Below are 15,993 nucleotides of genomic sequence, written 5' to 3'. Positions count from 1 at the left end.
GTCAGGGTAGGAACCCATCGGTGATTTCAGAAGAGCCAAGTGGGAGCTCCCAAAATGCAAAGGCAGCGCGGGGTTAGGAGGGATTGCAAGTGCAGGGAGCAGTGGTTCCTTGCAGAGGATCAAGAAGAGGACCCTGACAGAGGGTGGGGGATGTAGGATGAAATATAACAGCAGAAAAGGCAGACCTGGAAACCTGGGAACAAGAAATAAGGACGTTTGCTATAAAGTGATGAAATGGAAACACTGAAGGAATAAAAAGACCTGGCTGCACTGAAGGATGAATGTGAAACAGCAGAGCGATGCTTCTGTGAAAAAGGAATGGCATGATGCTAGGATGCATCAGACAAGTTATTTTTAGCAGAGACAGAAAACATTATTGCCATTGCGCAAGGCATTGTGAGACTTCTTCCAGAATATCCCTGCAGCTCTGCATCCGGAAAGGATAAATTTCCACTGCGCAGAGAAAGACTGTTTGGATACTGAGACAAACAAGCACCAGCTGATGAAGACCTACTGAAGGCTTGATTGTCCCGGCCAGGGTCTGAGAGCACACAAAAATATTTCTGAAGAACCACTGAAAGAAGATAACAGATAAGAAAATGTTAAGAAAAGCTGTAAGTCATGCCATAATGGCACAAAACCATGAATAATTTTAGGTGGGGAACTGGAGGGTTTTCTAGCCCTGCCAGAAGTGAAGTTCTGGACCAGCCTTCCAAAAAGGGTATCAGAGCAGAGAAACCCTGACTTGAAACACTCCCTCCGTGAACTTCTAAGCAGAAGAGCCGAGGAGATGGACATTGCAGCCTGGGACACAGCTCCTGGCTGGCCAAGGAGTCACCAGAGCAAAGGTGGTTTGAAGGAGGTGCTGCTCCCACCCCAGGCTTCCAGCTTTCTGCTGGTCGCTGTGGAGAAGAAATAATTTCCCTCTTGATTTGCTTCTGAAGGTACTGAGGCTTTCCTTCTTCCTAAGCACTAGAGACCAGCTCTGGACCTCGTGTGTTGGTGCTCCCAGCATCACCCTTCCAGAGGTCTGCTCACACACGAGGCTTAGTGCTGTTGCCAGTTTAGGGTCAGGAGGGAATTTTCCTGGACTGATAAAAAAAAAAAAAAAAACACAACGGTGGTTACATTTTTCGTGTATGTTTTGGTTGTTTGAATATTTGCCCAAGTTCAGGTCTATTTTCTAGATCCCATGCCATTTTCTTGCACAAACTCCCTGCCTTCACCAGGCTGCAGACATGATGGTCCCTTACTCCCTCCTGCTTGCTTCCTCAGACCTGTTACAGCTGCAGCTTTTGCATTACGAAGAGTCAGGAAGCATTTGCAGCGCCTGGTTTGTGGGGTGACCGGAGCAGGCGTTCAGTTTAGAGGCACCTACAAAACATTCATCGCATCTTTACCCACAACTGCAGGACACGATTACGGGGTGGCCCTGGAGGACTGTCCCAGCGTGAACACAAGGATGAGCCGTGCCTGCAAAAGCAGCTGTAGGGAGGGAACACGGGAATTTACCAACCTCTCAGCTGCATAAGCACAGCTTTAAAGCACACACAAACCCCAGGTGGCCACCGGGGCCAGGTGGGGGTTTGGGGTGAGGGGTGTAGGAGAGCAAAGAAGGCCTTAGAGTGGAGGATACCCAGCGTGTGGGAGAGGAACCAGCACCCGTCCTGGCTCTCGGGGGCTCCTCTGAGCCCGTGCTTCCAGCATCCCAGCACCAGCCGTCCCTCTGGACGGCCTCCTGGAGCTGGGGCAGTGCTCCGTGAAGCTCCTGCTGGAGGGATCCGAGGCTGAGTGGGCAAAGCCACTGGGCAGCACCAGCCCTTGCTTTAGGCTGAGCTCTCAGCTGAGCGGTCAGCCCAAATCTTGAGGGCTGGGAGTGTTGCACGGCCAGCTCTGTGCCTGTCAGCTTTTGGGAGGTGCATGCTGAGCATCCTAAGTCGGGGGCTGGAAAGCTCATCCACCCCGTGGCGATGCAGGCGCTTGGCCCCAAGGCCCCAGAATAACCTTTCCTGTGGGTAAGGGGCTCTACTGATGCTGGGGGGATGCTCAGCAGGACCAAGGGCTGTGCACCCTCCGGCCCCAAGCAGAGGCTGTGTAAGAAGAGAGCTGCACCAGGCTCTCCTGCAGGCCCTCTGCGTTTTGCGCACGGAACCCAAACCAGCTGATACAAAGGGAAAAAAAAGAATTAAAAAAAAAATCCCTGTGTCCACGCAACAGCTCAGCAGAAATACTCGTGGTCCATGAGACCAAAGGCTCCAGCGAGACCCCAGTTCTCTGCCTCCTCTTTGCAACAGAGCCTTTAGCAGCAGCTGGGCGGCAGGAAAACACCTTTCTGCAGCCCTCACAGCCTCCCCACCAGACCTTAAATCAATAACCCCAGAACACAGGGCCAGGTTACTGCGAACGGAAACCATTAAACTGCAACGCAGGGGGATAAAGCCAGCCTCCAGCGCTTGAAAGATTTATAGGGCACGACGGCCGGGTGTTAATTCTTTTGGCAACACAAACGCTTTCACACCCCCTGCCTCCCCTCACCCGCAGCAGAGCAGAGGGGACTGCGGCCAGCCCAGCGGCACGGGCACACAGGGTGACACCGTGCTCGTGGGGCTGCCCCACAGCTTCACCAGGGCAATGGGGCCCAATTCTGTCCCGGCCCCAGCACACAGGGGTCTGCCACGAGCATCCAGCTGTGCCTGCAGAGACTCTGACCCACCGGGGTGCAAAGGATCAACCAATGGCTCTGGAAAGCTGCATTACGAACAGCCCCCTGCCCAGCCCGGGGCACGCAGCCGCCTCCTCGGACCCTCCCTTGTGCAAAGTCCAGGGCTGGGCAGGATGGGACAGGGGGGAGCTGGCCCCAGGGCCTCACCCCACAGGCAGCCTGAACACACCCCACATACCTCGGGCACCAAAGAGAATCCCCATCTGGTGCTGAGCCACGGAGCGGCACAAGCCGCCCAGCGTGCAGAGAGGAGCAAGGGCATGCCCCTCCCCAACTGCTGCCCACCCCAGCCTTTGATGGCTGAGCATGATCCAAGCAGGAGCACCAGCACCCCTGTCCCACCACCCACCCCGCATCACGCCCCGGGTTTGTCAGCGGGCCAACAGCAGGGGACAGAGGAGGACATCGCTGTCCTTGCACACACGGCCCCCAGCGCCGCTGCCGCAGAGGGCTGGAGCCCCCCGTACCCCATCCTGCGGCAGGGAGCGGCCGTGGATGGGGATCCAGCACTGCCCCTGCGTGGCCACCACGGGAGGTGCATGTGGCCCCAAAACCTGTCCAGGGACAGAGACCCAGCTCCGGCAGAGCCCTGAAAACCGTGGCTGTGTCCTGGAAGAGGCGTTCACCCCGTGCCGAGCCGCATTTAGGGGCTGAGACAGGCACTTCAGTGGCTCGGTGACCCCCATCCTGCCCCCCTTTCCCCAAACACCTCAAACCCAAGGAGCACGAGGTGCCCAGCCGGCATCTGCACGCCCTCCCCTATCCCATTCTGCCGCTCCCTGAGGCCAGACCAAACACAGAGCCCCCCCGTGGCAGCCACACTGCCCTGGGACCCCTGAGCACACGCGTGGCCCTGCGAAGGAGGAGACGAGGCAGCGCTGGTGTTTGGGCATCCACATTTATTATATGGCCGGGGCAAGCCAGGGGCTGCCACCCGCCTGGGCCCCTCCGATCGAATGGAAACGACCCGTCCTCCTTAAATATCGATTATAAAACAAATTTTTTTCCTTTTTCTTTTTCTTAAAAACCTCATCTCTCTCTCTCTCTCTCTCCATACTTTTTTTGTCTTTTGTTTTTGAGTACAAAAGCGGGGGCGGGCGCTCCGCCGTGCCTGCCGCTACCTCCGGAGGCTGCGCTGTGCCTGCCGCAGCAGCGTGTCGAAGTCCAGGGAGTCGAATTTGCTCTTGACGGGGGCCGGGTCAAAATCCTCCCGGTTTGAGTCTGGAAGACATGGGGAGAACCTGCCCTGAGCCACGGGGATGGCGGCACGGTTCTGGCCATCAAAGCAGCAGCTGCTCCCCACCTCGCTTCGCGTGCCGACATCCAAACCCAGAGCTGGGCTGGCAGGGGGAGGACAGAGCCTGGCCTCCATCGCAGGAGGGACACAGAGCTGGGAGCCCAACCACCCGCACCCCCTCGCCCTGCACACGTGAGAAGGAGAGGATCCAGGCTGCTCCCGACTCGGGGAGCTGCGCAACTCACCCAGGTCGGCGTAGTTCCTCCTGCAGAACTGCCGGCGGCCGCCGAAGCACAGGTCGAAGGGCTGCTCGTCCGGGCGCCGCAGCTTGTGCCCGCTCTCGATGGCGGCGAAGGCTTCCTCGGCGTAGCGGTACGTGACGAAGCCGTAGTTGTCCCTGGAAGGGCAGGGAGGAGATGAGCCACGGCACGGCTGTGTCCCCCCCTCGCTCTGCACCGTCCTCCTGAGGAACCGGAGGAGGGCAGGAGGAGCCGACCCCGGGAAGGGGCTGCCCGCGGCCCCGCAGCTCTCACCCCTCGGAGCGGAAGTGCAGGGTGCACTCCTCGATGTCCCCGAACACCGAGAAGCGGTGCCGCAGCTCTGACCGCGTCATCCTGCTGGGGATCTTGCCGATGAACACGACTCGCCGCTCCTCCTGCGGGCAGGGAGCGCCGTCCCGTGAGCTGGGACCTGCGGGGGGACCCTGGCCAGCCAGGCTCGAGGGCTCGGCGTCTCCAAGCCCCGCAGGTGAGCGGGTTCTCTAGGATCTCTCGCAGAGCACCCCCCCTGCATCGCCACCCGCCCCACCACGTCCTGGCCAGAGCCTCCCCGCAGCGCTGCCTGCGTGCCCGCGACCCCACTCACTATTGCACGTTCCTTCTGGAGGATCCTCTGCCTTTGGTAGTGGTCCTGTGCGTCGTAACTGTATCTGGCAAGGCAGAAACCGGACACGTGAGCTACAGAGGGTCACAGAAGGTGCTGGAAGAGAGCGATCCCAGGACCAGGACACAGGGGAGATGCTCGAGGAGTGGGTCCACGCCTGCCTGGGACACATGGGCTTACGTCCCCGCAGGGTGGCTGTGCTTACCGTCTCCGCCTGTTACTCCTCCTGCGGGGAGAGGGGGACCGGGACCGGGACTGTCTGCGGGACGGGGACCTGGATGAGTAGGAGGAGGAGGAAGAGGAGGACGAGGACCTGTCCCGGGACCTGCCGCACGACCCACAGCTGGAGCGGGAGGAGGAGCTGTGGGAACATCTTGAGCGGTACCTGGGGGAAGGAGAGAGCGAGCTCAGCACCGAGCCCTCCCTGTGCCCAGCACCAGGAGGTTCTGGGGAAGAAAGAGACCTCCATCCTCCCCAGAGCACCCAGCACGCCACACATCCAGCACCCACCAGCATCCCCAGGGTGAGCCGGGCTATGGAAATGCCTGCCCAAGTTTGCCAGGGGATGCCAAGGCACTGCAGAGACATTGCTCGGCACGGCTCCAAACCCTGCAGCCTAAAGGGAGCAGCCTCTCACCAGGCACAGCCTTCAAAGAGCAAGAAATGGGCGCTGGGGAACCATGCAGCATGGCCACCGCCCCGCAAGGACCCACAGGGACCACGGCTGCTGTACCCAGCCCCACGTAGTGCACGATGATGCTGGTGCCGTTGCATCCACATTGTGCTCAACAGCCGTGCTGCTGGAGACCCTGAGTGCCTCCGACTGCACCAAGGGCTGGGGCATCCACCAGGAGAGCTGAGCTGAGCTTCAGTGCCCACAGCCCCCTGCAGCAAAGCCACGGGGCAGCGACTGAAACCCCTCCAGGGTCAAGCCGTGCAGCCCCCCGCCAGCAGCAGGGTCCCCCTCTGAACGTGCTGCCCGCAGCCGGTCCCTGCCATTGACAAACCCAAGCCCCGAGTACGAGGTGTGCTGCCTGGCACTGCCACATATGCTCCCGGGGGACAGCGGGTCAGGATGGCACCGTCCACGGGGACATTTCTGAGCACGGGGCCAGCTGCGTTTGCTGGGAAGCCAAGCCCAGCACGGCAAGTCCCCAGGCTGCATCCTCCTGGGGTACAGCACCGTGTGCCTCTCCTGATCTGCTCCAGCCTCCGCACCTACTGGCCGTGCACAGAGGAGCCCTGCTTGGACAAGACCTTCAGGCCCAGCGACCTGGGACGTCTCCGAAACTGGCTGAACACCCACGGGAGCGTGGGTGAGGGAGCTCTCACCAGCTCCAGCACCTCCCAGCCCAGCTGGGCCAGGCTGCAGGGGGACATCGCCCAGATGCACGAGGACCCCAAAAGAAAGGGGGCCACCTCGATAAGGAGCGTGGGGCCACGCCAGGTGGCCTTCTCCTCTGCTTGCCTCCAGCAGCTCCTGCTGCCATCGTGGCTCACCTCACTCCTACGCCCAGGGCCGTGCCAGCCCCATGGCGCAAACGCCAACGCCTGCACTAATAATCCACAGAAAGCTGCCAAAAGCCAAGGTGCAGCTGAGGGCTCAGACTCGAGCGAGCACTTTGTGGTGCTCCAGGAGGGGTGAGGAGCCCTGCCCAGGGGTGAGGCTCAGCCAGATGCCAGTGTCACAGCAGCTCCCCCAGGCTGTGCTGCTCACCTGGCATCCCCTCAGCGGGACCACAAGGAAACCAAGGTCCTCGAACGGGTGTACAGAGACGTCTGGGCAACCTTGGGCATTGCCCGGTGGCTGGTGCTTTTGCAAAGAGCAAGCCCACACCGCTCCACCACTTACCTTCGCCACCGCTTGTGCGGTGGGGACAACGACCGTGACCGGGAGCGGGAGGATGAGGATGAGGACGAAGATGAGGACTCGCTAGCTCCATCCGAACTGGAGCTGAAAGAGCGGCTGGCACGGCTGCGGCCAGCCCTCCAGCTGCCGGCAGAGGGGCTGGGCGAGTCCCGGGGTCTCCGGTAGCAGCGCAGGGACCTCTTGGCAGCAGCACGCCTGGGCTGGGCACTGGGGGGCCGCACCTCCTGGTCCCGGCAGGGGGACGCGGCTGGAGACAGGAGCACCGAGGTGGGGGGGCTGCTGCACCCGGCGGTGGCCTTGCTGGGGACGCTAGTCCGATAATCCAGGGGGGCTAGGCTGGCCGCCCCCGGGGGCTCCTGGCTGGGCCCCTCGGTGGTGGCGGGGGCCGCCTTGGGCTGGTCCAGCGTCCGTTTGGTTAAGGAGGAGATGGGTTTGATGGTGATGTCCCGGTGGTGCTTGACGTTCCAGCGGGAGCCGCTCTCGGTGGCGGGGGGCTGCGTGCCGGCGCTGCTGCTGCTGCTCTCCGGCCGCGCCGTGCCCGGGATGCAGTAGTCGTGGTCCCCCGAGCACACGTGGCTGGGGGTGGCCGCGGGGATCCTCCCCGGCAGCTTGCTCTGGGGCAGCGGCTTGGCTTTCGTGAGCTTGGCAGTCCTCTGGCTCCCCTCCCGCGGCGCGGAGACGGGTGACTTGGTCTTGGCCAGCAGCGAGACGGCGGGCAGCGGCTTCCAGAGCTGGTGGGGAGGCGTCGCCGGGGGGGTGAGCCCTGGGAGAGCATCGGAGAGCTTCCAGGAACAAGTCCGGGTGAAGCAGAGAGGGCAGCTTACTGCAACCCGCCTGGCTCGGCACCCCCGCCCCAGCTCCCCTCCAGCCCTAGGGTCCCCTCCAGGCAGCCCCAGCCCCAGGACAGCCCCTGGCAGGGCACGGGCAGCTCCCCCGCCTCGCTCCTGGCCATCACCTGCCACGTTGGCCAGCTCCGAGGCCTGCAGACCATCCGGGGGCTTCCTCTCCAGCTGCGTCTCGGACCTGAGAAGGGGAAGGGAGCTTTGTCACCAGCAGCCACCAAAGCCCACCCGCGGTCCCCAAGCCCGGGGCTCACAGAAACTTTTGCATCGAGTTGCCTGGACAGGGGGCACACAGAGGATGCAAGAGCTGCACGGATGGAGCTTGCGCATCCCAGTTTCCCTATATTTACTTTTTACGCTCAGCACCAGCTGTGCCCCCAGCCCAGCAAGGAGCCACAGCTCAGCCTTCCTGACGGGAGAGCCCATGGATGCAGCCCAGGACCGTGCCAGAACCGAGCAGCCCAGGGCTGACGGCAGGGCTCAGCCCCTTGAGCTGCCCCGGGACCCCTGTGCAGGCTCGGTGCTGGGGCATGCAGACATCTCCGTACTCACCCGGTGCTCCCCGCCGGCCGCCTGTCCTCGGGGGGCTGCGCAGGAGCCTCCTCCTTCTTGGCTGAAAGAGAGCGGGGGGTGAGAGCGGGGCTGGAGGGCAGGGGACAGACCCTGCAGGTGGGGGCACAGCACGGAGAGGTTTCACATCCCAGCCCAGCTCCCTGCGGAGCTTTTCCCTTCTTCTTCCCCCCAGTTTCTTCCCACCCTCTCGGCCACCCCAGAGACCTCCGGCCGCTGTCACAAGGCAGGAAGGAGCCGGAGGCAGACACACCCCAGGACAAGGCACCCACGCGTGGTGTCACCAGCCCGGGCACCCCAAGAGCGCAGGCAGCCCGGGGACGCAGAGGGGACCCTGCAGGGGACGGCGTGCCGCATCCGCACCTTCAGACTTCTCGAACTGCTCCAGCAGGCTGGACAGGTCAGTGGCTTCGATCCCTGGGCCAGGAGAGAGAGCACAAGTCAGGTGTGCCACCACCCTCCCGGCGCCGTCCTTCCCCGGCAAGCTTCGGGCAGGAGCAGCGGCCCCAGAGCCAGCAGCAGCTCTGCCCTGCGCCTCCCGCAGCGGGGACAGGAGCACCCGGCTCCGCAGCCCCGGGAGGGACCAGTTTGGGCACAGCAAGCCCAGACCGCAGGCAACGACTTGGAAGACGCTGCCAAACACGGCGGGGGCGAGCCCACGGGCACAACTTTGCCGCTCTCACCCCCCAAAACCACCAGGGAGCATCGGCCGCAACCGGTCCCGCTGCCCGCGGCTCCCCGCAGCGCCGCAGCCCGGCCGGTTTGGCGCTGCCCAGCCCGGCGCCCCGCCGCCCGCGCTCACCGATCTCGCTGATGAAGGCTCGCACGATGTCCTTGCTGCTGTCGCTGGGCTGCGCCGGGCTGACGAGCGGCTGGTGCCTCGAGAGCCGTGCGGCAGGCGGCTTGGGCGGCGGTGCCGCAGCCTGGGAGGGGGGCTTGCGGCCGGACGGCTCCGCAGGGGTCTTCTCCGCAGCCCCCTTGGCCTCCTCCGTGGGGTGCGTGCCAGGGGACCCCGCAGCAGGGCCTGCAGCGGCCGACACCTCCGTAGGGCTCGGGGTGACAGCCGGGGGGGGCTTTGCTGGCTGGGGGGCTGCGGCAGGGGGCTCCTCTGACGGCTGGGTGGGAGCAGCCGCGTGCGGTGCCGGCGCCGCAGGAGGGACCCTGCCGGGCTGGGCAGCGGCAGCCGATGGAGCTGCCTGGGGCTGGGCAGGGGCTGGAGCCGGGGGGGCCTTGGGGAGGGGGCTCTCCCCCGCCAGCCGTGCCTGCCTCCTGGGGTCCGACACCCTGCTGGCAGCCGGCCTGGGCTGCCCGCCCGCAGCCCCCGTCTCGGCGCCCGGGGGGGGCTGCGCGGGGAAGGCCGGCGGCTCCGGGCAGCTGGGTGTGGGGGCCACGGGAGGCTGCCCGTGCAGGAGGGCCGTGCCGGGGGGGCCAGCAGCCGGGAAAGCGGTGGGTGCAGCGCCCTGCAGCGTGGCTCCGGGGTCCCCGTATGCCAGGGGAGGCACTGGAGGCGGTATGGGGATACCTGGCCAGTAGGATGGGGGGGCCCAGCCCACCGGGGGGCCGTAGGGGCCAAAAGGTGGCGGGGGCGGCAGTGCCGGCGGGGGCCAGGCCATCGGTGGAGGCGGGATGCCAGGCACCATGTGGAAAGCGCCGGGGGCGCCGGCGCTGGGCGGCGGGGGCAAACCGTGGCAGCCCACGGGCTGCGGGCCGAAGCAGGGCCAGGAAGGCACTGGTGGATAAAGGGCGTAAGCGCCCGCAGAGGCTGGCGGCATCCCGGGGGGGGGCGCCCCGGCAGCTGGGGGCACGGGGGGCGCGACGAAAGGCATCGGCGTGGCTGGAGGCAGCGGGGCCGAGGCCGGCGCCGGCGGTGCTGAGGCCGGAGGCAGCGGGGCCGAGGCCGGGGCCGGAGCTGGAGCCGGGGCAGCGGGAGGTTTGCTGGCAGGAGGAGGCACAGCGAGGGGGCTGGCGGGTTTCTCCGGGCTCTTCTGAGCACCGGCGGTATCGGTGGCCGGGCGCGCGGGGGACACCAGGCAGGGGATGTCCGCCAGCTCCGTCGGAGGCTCGGGGACGCTGGGCCACTTGCTGGCCGCCTGCTTCTCGCCCTCCTTCTTGCCGCCCGGGCTGGGCTGGCGGTGCAGCATGCGCATGCGGTACTCCCGCAGGCTCAGGGCCTTGGGCTTGGCTTCTTTGGGCAGGCTCTCGCTCGGCTCTGCCGCCGGCAGGCTCTGGGGGGGCTCCGTCCCCGTGCCCTGCTCTGGCAGCGGAGAGGCAGCCTCCGCCACCTCGCCGCCTGGCTGCACCGTCCCCTTGCCCTCATCCCGGTCCTCCGGGCTGGGCTGCGGCACCGCTTGTGGCTCCACCGAAATCTTCTCCAAAGGCTCCACGGTTTCACCCTTCTCCGGCTCCACGCTCGCCGTTTCTGGCTGTGGCTCCTTCTGTGGCTCCGGGTGCTCCTTCTTGGGCAGGGAGGCCCCCGCCGTGCCCCGGGGCCGGCCGCGTGGCCGCGGCGCCCGTTCGGCACGCAGCTCCATCTGGCCCTCCTTCTTGGCTCGCTCCAGCTGCCGCGCCAGGAAGTCCGAGACCTGCGGGGAGGGACGCGCCGCCCGCCGCGGCCGCCCCGAGCGCAGCCGGTGGGCTACGCAGTCCCTGCCCGGCCGGGGCTCCTCGCTCGGCCCTTCCTCCGCTTTCTTTTTCCGACTCTTCCTCGCTCTCTCGCGTCCGCGCCCCTTCTCGCAGCCCTCGCGCTTGCCACCCATCCCCACGGCCTCCGCTGGGGACTTGCTCTCCGGGGCATGGTAGGAGGGCTCCTGCCTGGGCTCTCTCTCCTCCTTCACCCCGTTTTCCTGCGCTGGATCTCCCGGCAGCTCCTCTCGATGCTCCGGGATCGACTCCCCGGTGTCCCCTGCGCCCAGCAGCTGGGGCTCCAGGCCAGGGAAGCTGGGGGCCAGGGGCTGCAGCACCACGGGGATCTCCACGCTCTCCCCCTCGCCAGGCACGATTTCCAGCAGGACGGGACCGCTCAGGAGCTCCTTGGCCACGGGCTCGGTCTCGGGGTCCAGGCAGACGGTGAAGGTGGGCAGGCAGTAGGGGTGCATGGATTTCACCAGCTCGCTCAGGGACACGTCGCCGGTGTTGATGATGCAGGGGTCCTCGTGCTCCTCCGGCATCGCCTCGGCCCCGCTCACGCAGAACTCCGCGGCCTCCGTGCTGCTGTCCAGCTCCGGGCTGGAGGCAGCCTCCTCCTCCTCCTCCTCCCCGTCGCTGCGCTGCGGCAGGGGCTGCTCGCGGGCCCGCAGCCAGCCCTGCTTCCTCTCCACCCTCGGGGTGCTGCAGGTTTGCTTCTTCGGCGCCGCCGGCTCCTCCAGTCCGTGAGCCACGCGCTCCCACGGCAGCTCCACGTCGGGCTGGGGAGGGGAACCAGAGCTCGCATCAGCTCCCACCGTGTGGCGGAGAGCAGAGGGGCTGTGGCAGAGCCGTTTCCTCGTGCTCTGCTCCCAGCCGTGCTACGGGCACGGCCACCTCCAGCTTCCCCCCGCTCACCTTGCCAGACAAGGACACGCTGCCGCTGCGGCTCGGAGGCCGGAGCCCCTTGGGCTGCTCCAGGGCAGGGCTCTCGCACTCGAGGGCCGGCCGGGACAAGCTGAGAAACTTCTGAAACTGAGAGATGGACGGGGGATGAGGCACGGAGCTCCCCTGCGATTCCCACCTCAGCCCCTGGCTGGCCACGCAGACGGACACCCCGCTCCCCCGAGCCTCCCGCGGGTCTCCTGCCCTACACCAGAGCCTACACCAAAAAGGCTCAGCTCGTGTCCCCCCCACGGCCAGGCGGCAGCGGGGACCAGCAGCCCACCTCCCCATGCCAGGACCCGGCAGAGCCCTCACTGGGCACTTCCCACGTATTTTGGGGTCGGGGCGAGGCCCCGCCGCTCACCGAGGGATTCTCCCGCTCCCGAGGCGAGGTGAGCAGCTCCGCGTCCATGATGGTGTCGAAGGGGGACAGGGTCTCGTCGTCCGTGCTGTCCAGGATCTCCGTGATGGCCGTCAGCAGGGACAGCTCGTTCTGCGCGTCCAGGCAGGCCTTGCTCTGCTGAAGGGGCCAGGCGCCACCTCAGAGGGCATCGGGGCACGGCCACGGCGAAGTGACCGCCCCAAACGGGCCGCAGCGGTGGCCCGAAGCAGCCCAAGGCCGCCCCGCCCCGCGTGCGGGGACCCACCTCGCTCAGGGAGAGGTCCTCGATGATGGAGATGACGGAGGAGTCGAGGTAGTTCTGCATCGTCCCCAGGATCTCCTCGGCCTCCAGGATGGTTTCTGCGTCCAGCGACGTCAAGTTCAGGTCGTCCTCATCGAAGGAGAAGCACTGTGAGAGCAAGGTGAGCCAGGTCACACCACCACCAGCGCCCACGGTGATCTCCAGCAGACGCTGCCCGCGTCTCCATCCAGGACCTCCAGCAGGTTCGTGCTCTGCAAGCAGCACCCGAACCCACCGCAGCACCCCAAAACGGGCAAAGGGGGGGCAGGCAGGGAGCCGGGCAGGCTGCAGGTTACAAGGAGCCCTCCTCCCTTGCTTTCTGGGCAGGTTTGCCCACCGCACGAAGCCCCCCAGCACCGTGCCGGTTCCAGCCCCCGATCCTAAGACCCTTTGGGGTACCAGAGGGGCCACCACACACTGCCCTCTGATGCCCAGCGCTCTCGGGAAGTTTTGGGGCAGGTGAAGAGGAACGAGGCAAAGCGATTCCCAGGTTCCACGCACCTCTCGTGCCCGAAAGGCAGAGGAGAGGCAGCCTGTCCCCCACACCCCACGGACCTCCCGACTACGGCTCCGGCGCTTCGGATAAGCCCCAAACATCACAAAACTCACACAAATGTGCAGGGCTCAGCAGCAGGGATCAGCGGCCGTCAGCACCAGGGCCGGAACCCATCTCTGCGGCACGCCGCAGGCGGACGCAGCCTGTGCTGACGGCCGAGGACCAGAACTGCCTCCCTGCCACCCCTGCCCCAAGGTCCCAGCGCCCCGTCCCTCCCGGCCCCCTGCCCAGCTGCTGGGTGTCCCACTGAGGCCGGATCCTGCCCTCCGCCAGGTGCAGCGCAGCCGTGTCGCCGGCACGAGACAGGACTTGAATTCCCGTCTGCAGATGGGTTCGGGCAGAGATAACGCGGACGGGCGTGATAAGGGCACCAAGGACGGAGCCCTGGGAGAGCTGGGAGGGAGCCGCCAGCCAGCCGTCCTCCCCCGAAACGCAGCGGAGGGGCGAACCCCAGGCCGGGGGAGCCCATCCCCATCCCCACGGCTCAGCCCGTGCGCATCGGACGCAGCCCACCGGTGTTTCACCGCAGCCTGAGCGGGATGAAACACCCTGCCCAGCACACCTGCGACCCCTCTGAGACCCTCTCCTAACCCGGGCACAGCCCCCGGAGCAGGGCAGGCTGCGCGGCTGGGCTGCTCCACGGCCCCAGCCTCCTCCCTGTGCCGGAGGCGGCCCCAGCGCGGGCTGGAGGCGACCCCCAGCAAATCCCAGACAACCCTCACGGAACCGGGGTGGCTCTCGTGGAGCTGGGGGCTGCGGGGCTCGGGGGATGCAGTGTCACGGCCCTGCTGCCCTGCTCGTCCCGCCGCCGGCGGCGCCTAATGAGAGGCTTCCAGCCGCGGCCGGCGCTGGACGCGCGGCAGGGAAATGAAATCCTCCCACTCAAGCGGCCCCGTCCCGGGAGGGAGGGCATCTCCCGAGCCCTCCCCGACTCCTTTGACTCAGCACCTTGCGAGGAGTCCCACAGCTCTGAGTCACCGGCGGCCGCGTTCCCCCGGGACTCCCTTTGATCCACCTGGGGCCGGGCACCTCCTCCTGCCCCGGCCGCCGGAGCGTCGGGGCGGGGGCACGAAGCCGCCCAGCCCGCTCCCCGCCGGGACCCCGCCGCGTCCTCTGCGACGAGGAGGAGCCCCCGGGGGGCGTTTGCTTTACGCTCGCAGGCGCCGGGGTCGCGGGGATGTTCAAGGACAGGCACGAGCTGCGGGCACACCGTGGCACCGCGGGCGGACGTGGGGCGTCACCAGCGGGCACGCGGGGAGATGCCCACACCCCCACAAGGAGATTTGGGTACGCCGATGGGGCTCTTTACCTGCTGCTCTGCTACCCAAGCGCCCAAATGAAGGGCTCCACATCCGCGTGTCCATCCCAGCTCCTCGTCGGGGGGCAGAGGGCACCCCACGGAACCACGCAAAGCCCACGGGCTGCCAGCAAGGACACGCGTGCCCAGCGTGCCGCGGCTACGCCCCGAGGCAGGGGCTGCCTCCTCCCCGCGGCGCCGGGCGCCCAGGCGAGCTGCCAAGGCGGGGAGAGCCGCCCGGAGAGGGCGCGGGGCGGCCCCGGCAGCGGGGAGGATGCTCGGCGGATTCCTCGGCTGCTTGGGGGAAGCGTCACGCAGCGCCGCGCCGCTCGCCCCTAAAAAACCTGCCCCGCACGCCCCTAAAAAACCTGCCCCGCGCGCCTCGCCGAGGGAACGCGGCTGAGGGGGGGTGCGGGGCGGTGACAGGCGGGTGGCTTCCCCCAAAACGCTGGTATCCCGAAATGCTGGTACCCCATAATGTGGTCCCGAAAATCCTGGTACCCCAAAACGCTGGTATTCCATAAGCTGGTCCCAAAAGCCCTGGTACCCCAAAATCCTGGTATTCCACAACCTGGTCCCAAAAACCCAAGTACCCCAAAATCCTGGTATTCCATAAGCTGGTCCCAAAAACCCTGGTACCCCAAATCGTGACCCCCCTAAAACCTTGGCACCCCCAAATCCTGGCACCCCAAATCCCACCCCCCTAAAACCCTGCCCCCCAAACCCGAAGCGGGACCCCAATGGGACCCCTTGTGGGGTCCCCCCCGCCCTCTCCCCAGCCCCCAGCACCCCCCCAACCCCTCTCCCAACCCCTCTCCCCCCCCCCGGTGCCGCCCGGTGCCCGCCGGTCCCGGTGCCACCGCCCGGAGCCCGGGGCGCAGGACCCCGAGCCGAGCTCCCCGCACCCCAAAGAGGCACCACGGGGGGGTGGGCAGCGCCCCGCGCCCCGTTCCCGGGGGGGGGGGGGGGGGTAACCCGGGGCCGCCGGTACACGTGGTGGTGCCGCCGCCGCCGCCACGGCGGGAGCCGCCCCGGCCTCCACGTGTCACGGCCGCCGCTCGCCGCTCCCTCAGCCGCCGCCTACCTGCAGGGGGCTGCCGGCGCGGAAGGGAGCCGGGCGAGGGGCGCCGCCGGGACCCGGCCCCCGCGGGACGGCCCCCGCCGAGCCCCCGCAGCTCCCGGTCCCGGCCCCGGCCGCGGCGGGCACCGCTCCGCCCCGCAGCGCCGCCATCTTGGCGCCTCCGCTCCCAACGCGGCGCCACTGCCGGGCGCGCCACGTGATCGCCGCCCGCCCCGAACTACAGCTCCCGGCGGGCACCGCGCGGAAAAGCCCCCGCCCCGCGCGGCGCGCGCCGGGAGCGCACCCGTTCGCTGCCGGGTGAAATTTAACCGGGGAGTACAGCGGGATGAGGAGGCCCGCCCGCCCGGAGGGAGGCCATCTTGAGAGAGGGCGCGCGCTGAGGCTTCGCCGCCATCTTTACAGAGGGCGAAGGCGGGGGGGGGGGGGGGGCGGCTCCATGCCCGCGGCGCGCGGTGGGGGGCCTCGCCGGCGGTCACTGGAGGGAAGCGCCCAATCGGGGCGGGGCGCGGGCGCGCGTTTTCCCGCGGCGCCGGCCCGCCGCGGCAGCACGTGGGTGCGGGGCGGGGGGGACCGGGACCGGGGACGGGACCGGGACCGAGGCCGAGACCGAAGACCGACGACCGAGACCCGAGACGAGGCCGGACCCGGACCCGGACCGGACCGGGGACCCGGAACCCCTCCCGCGC

At 66.9% G+C, this 15,993-nt stretch overlaps 1 protein-coding gene across 1 annotated transcript; it reads right to left on the bottom strand.

Annotated features, from left to right (window-relative positions):
• Positions 1-3,602: 3,602 nt before the first annotated feature.
• On the bottom strand, positions 3,603-15,457 carry PPRC1 (PPARG related coactivator 1). Its single transcript, XM_035545070.2, has 14 exons — positions 15,311-15,457; positions 12,338-12,481; positions 12,055-12,210; positions 11,664-11,780; positions 8,926-11,527; positions 8,487-8,540; positions 8,106-8,166; positions 7,667-7,734; positions 6,694-7,474; positions 5,047-5,226; positions 4,824-4,887; positions 4,493-4,614; positions 4,205-4,356; positions 3,603-3,943 (listed from the first exon to the last, which is right to left on the bottom strand). Exons 1-14 carry the CDS (start codon positions 15,455-15,457, stop codon positions 3,840-3,842), a joined length of 4,752 nt encoding a protein of 1,583 aa, XP_035400963.1. The 3' UTR covers positions 3,603-3,839.
• Between the last annotated feature and the right edge of the window lie 536 nt (positions 15,458-15,993).

Source organism: Cygnus atratus, chromosome 7 (assembly GCF_013377495.2).
Source record: "Cygnus atratus isolate AKBS03 ecotype Queensland, Australia chromosome 7, CAtr_DNAZoo_HiC_assembly, whole genome shotgun sequence".
NCBI classification, from domain to species: domain Eukaryota; kingdom Metazoa; phylum Chordata; class Aves; order Anseriformes; family Anatidae; genus Cygnus; species Cygnus atratus.
This window is presented reverse-complemented; position numbering and strand designations above follow the sequence as displayed.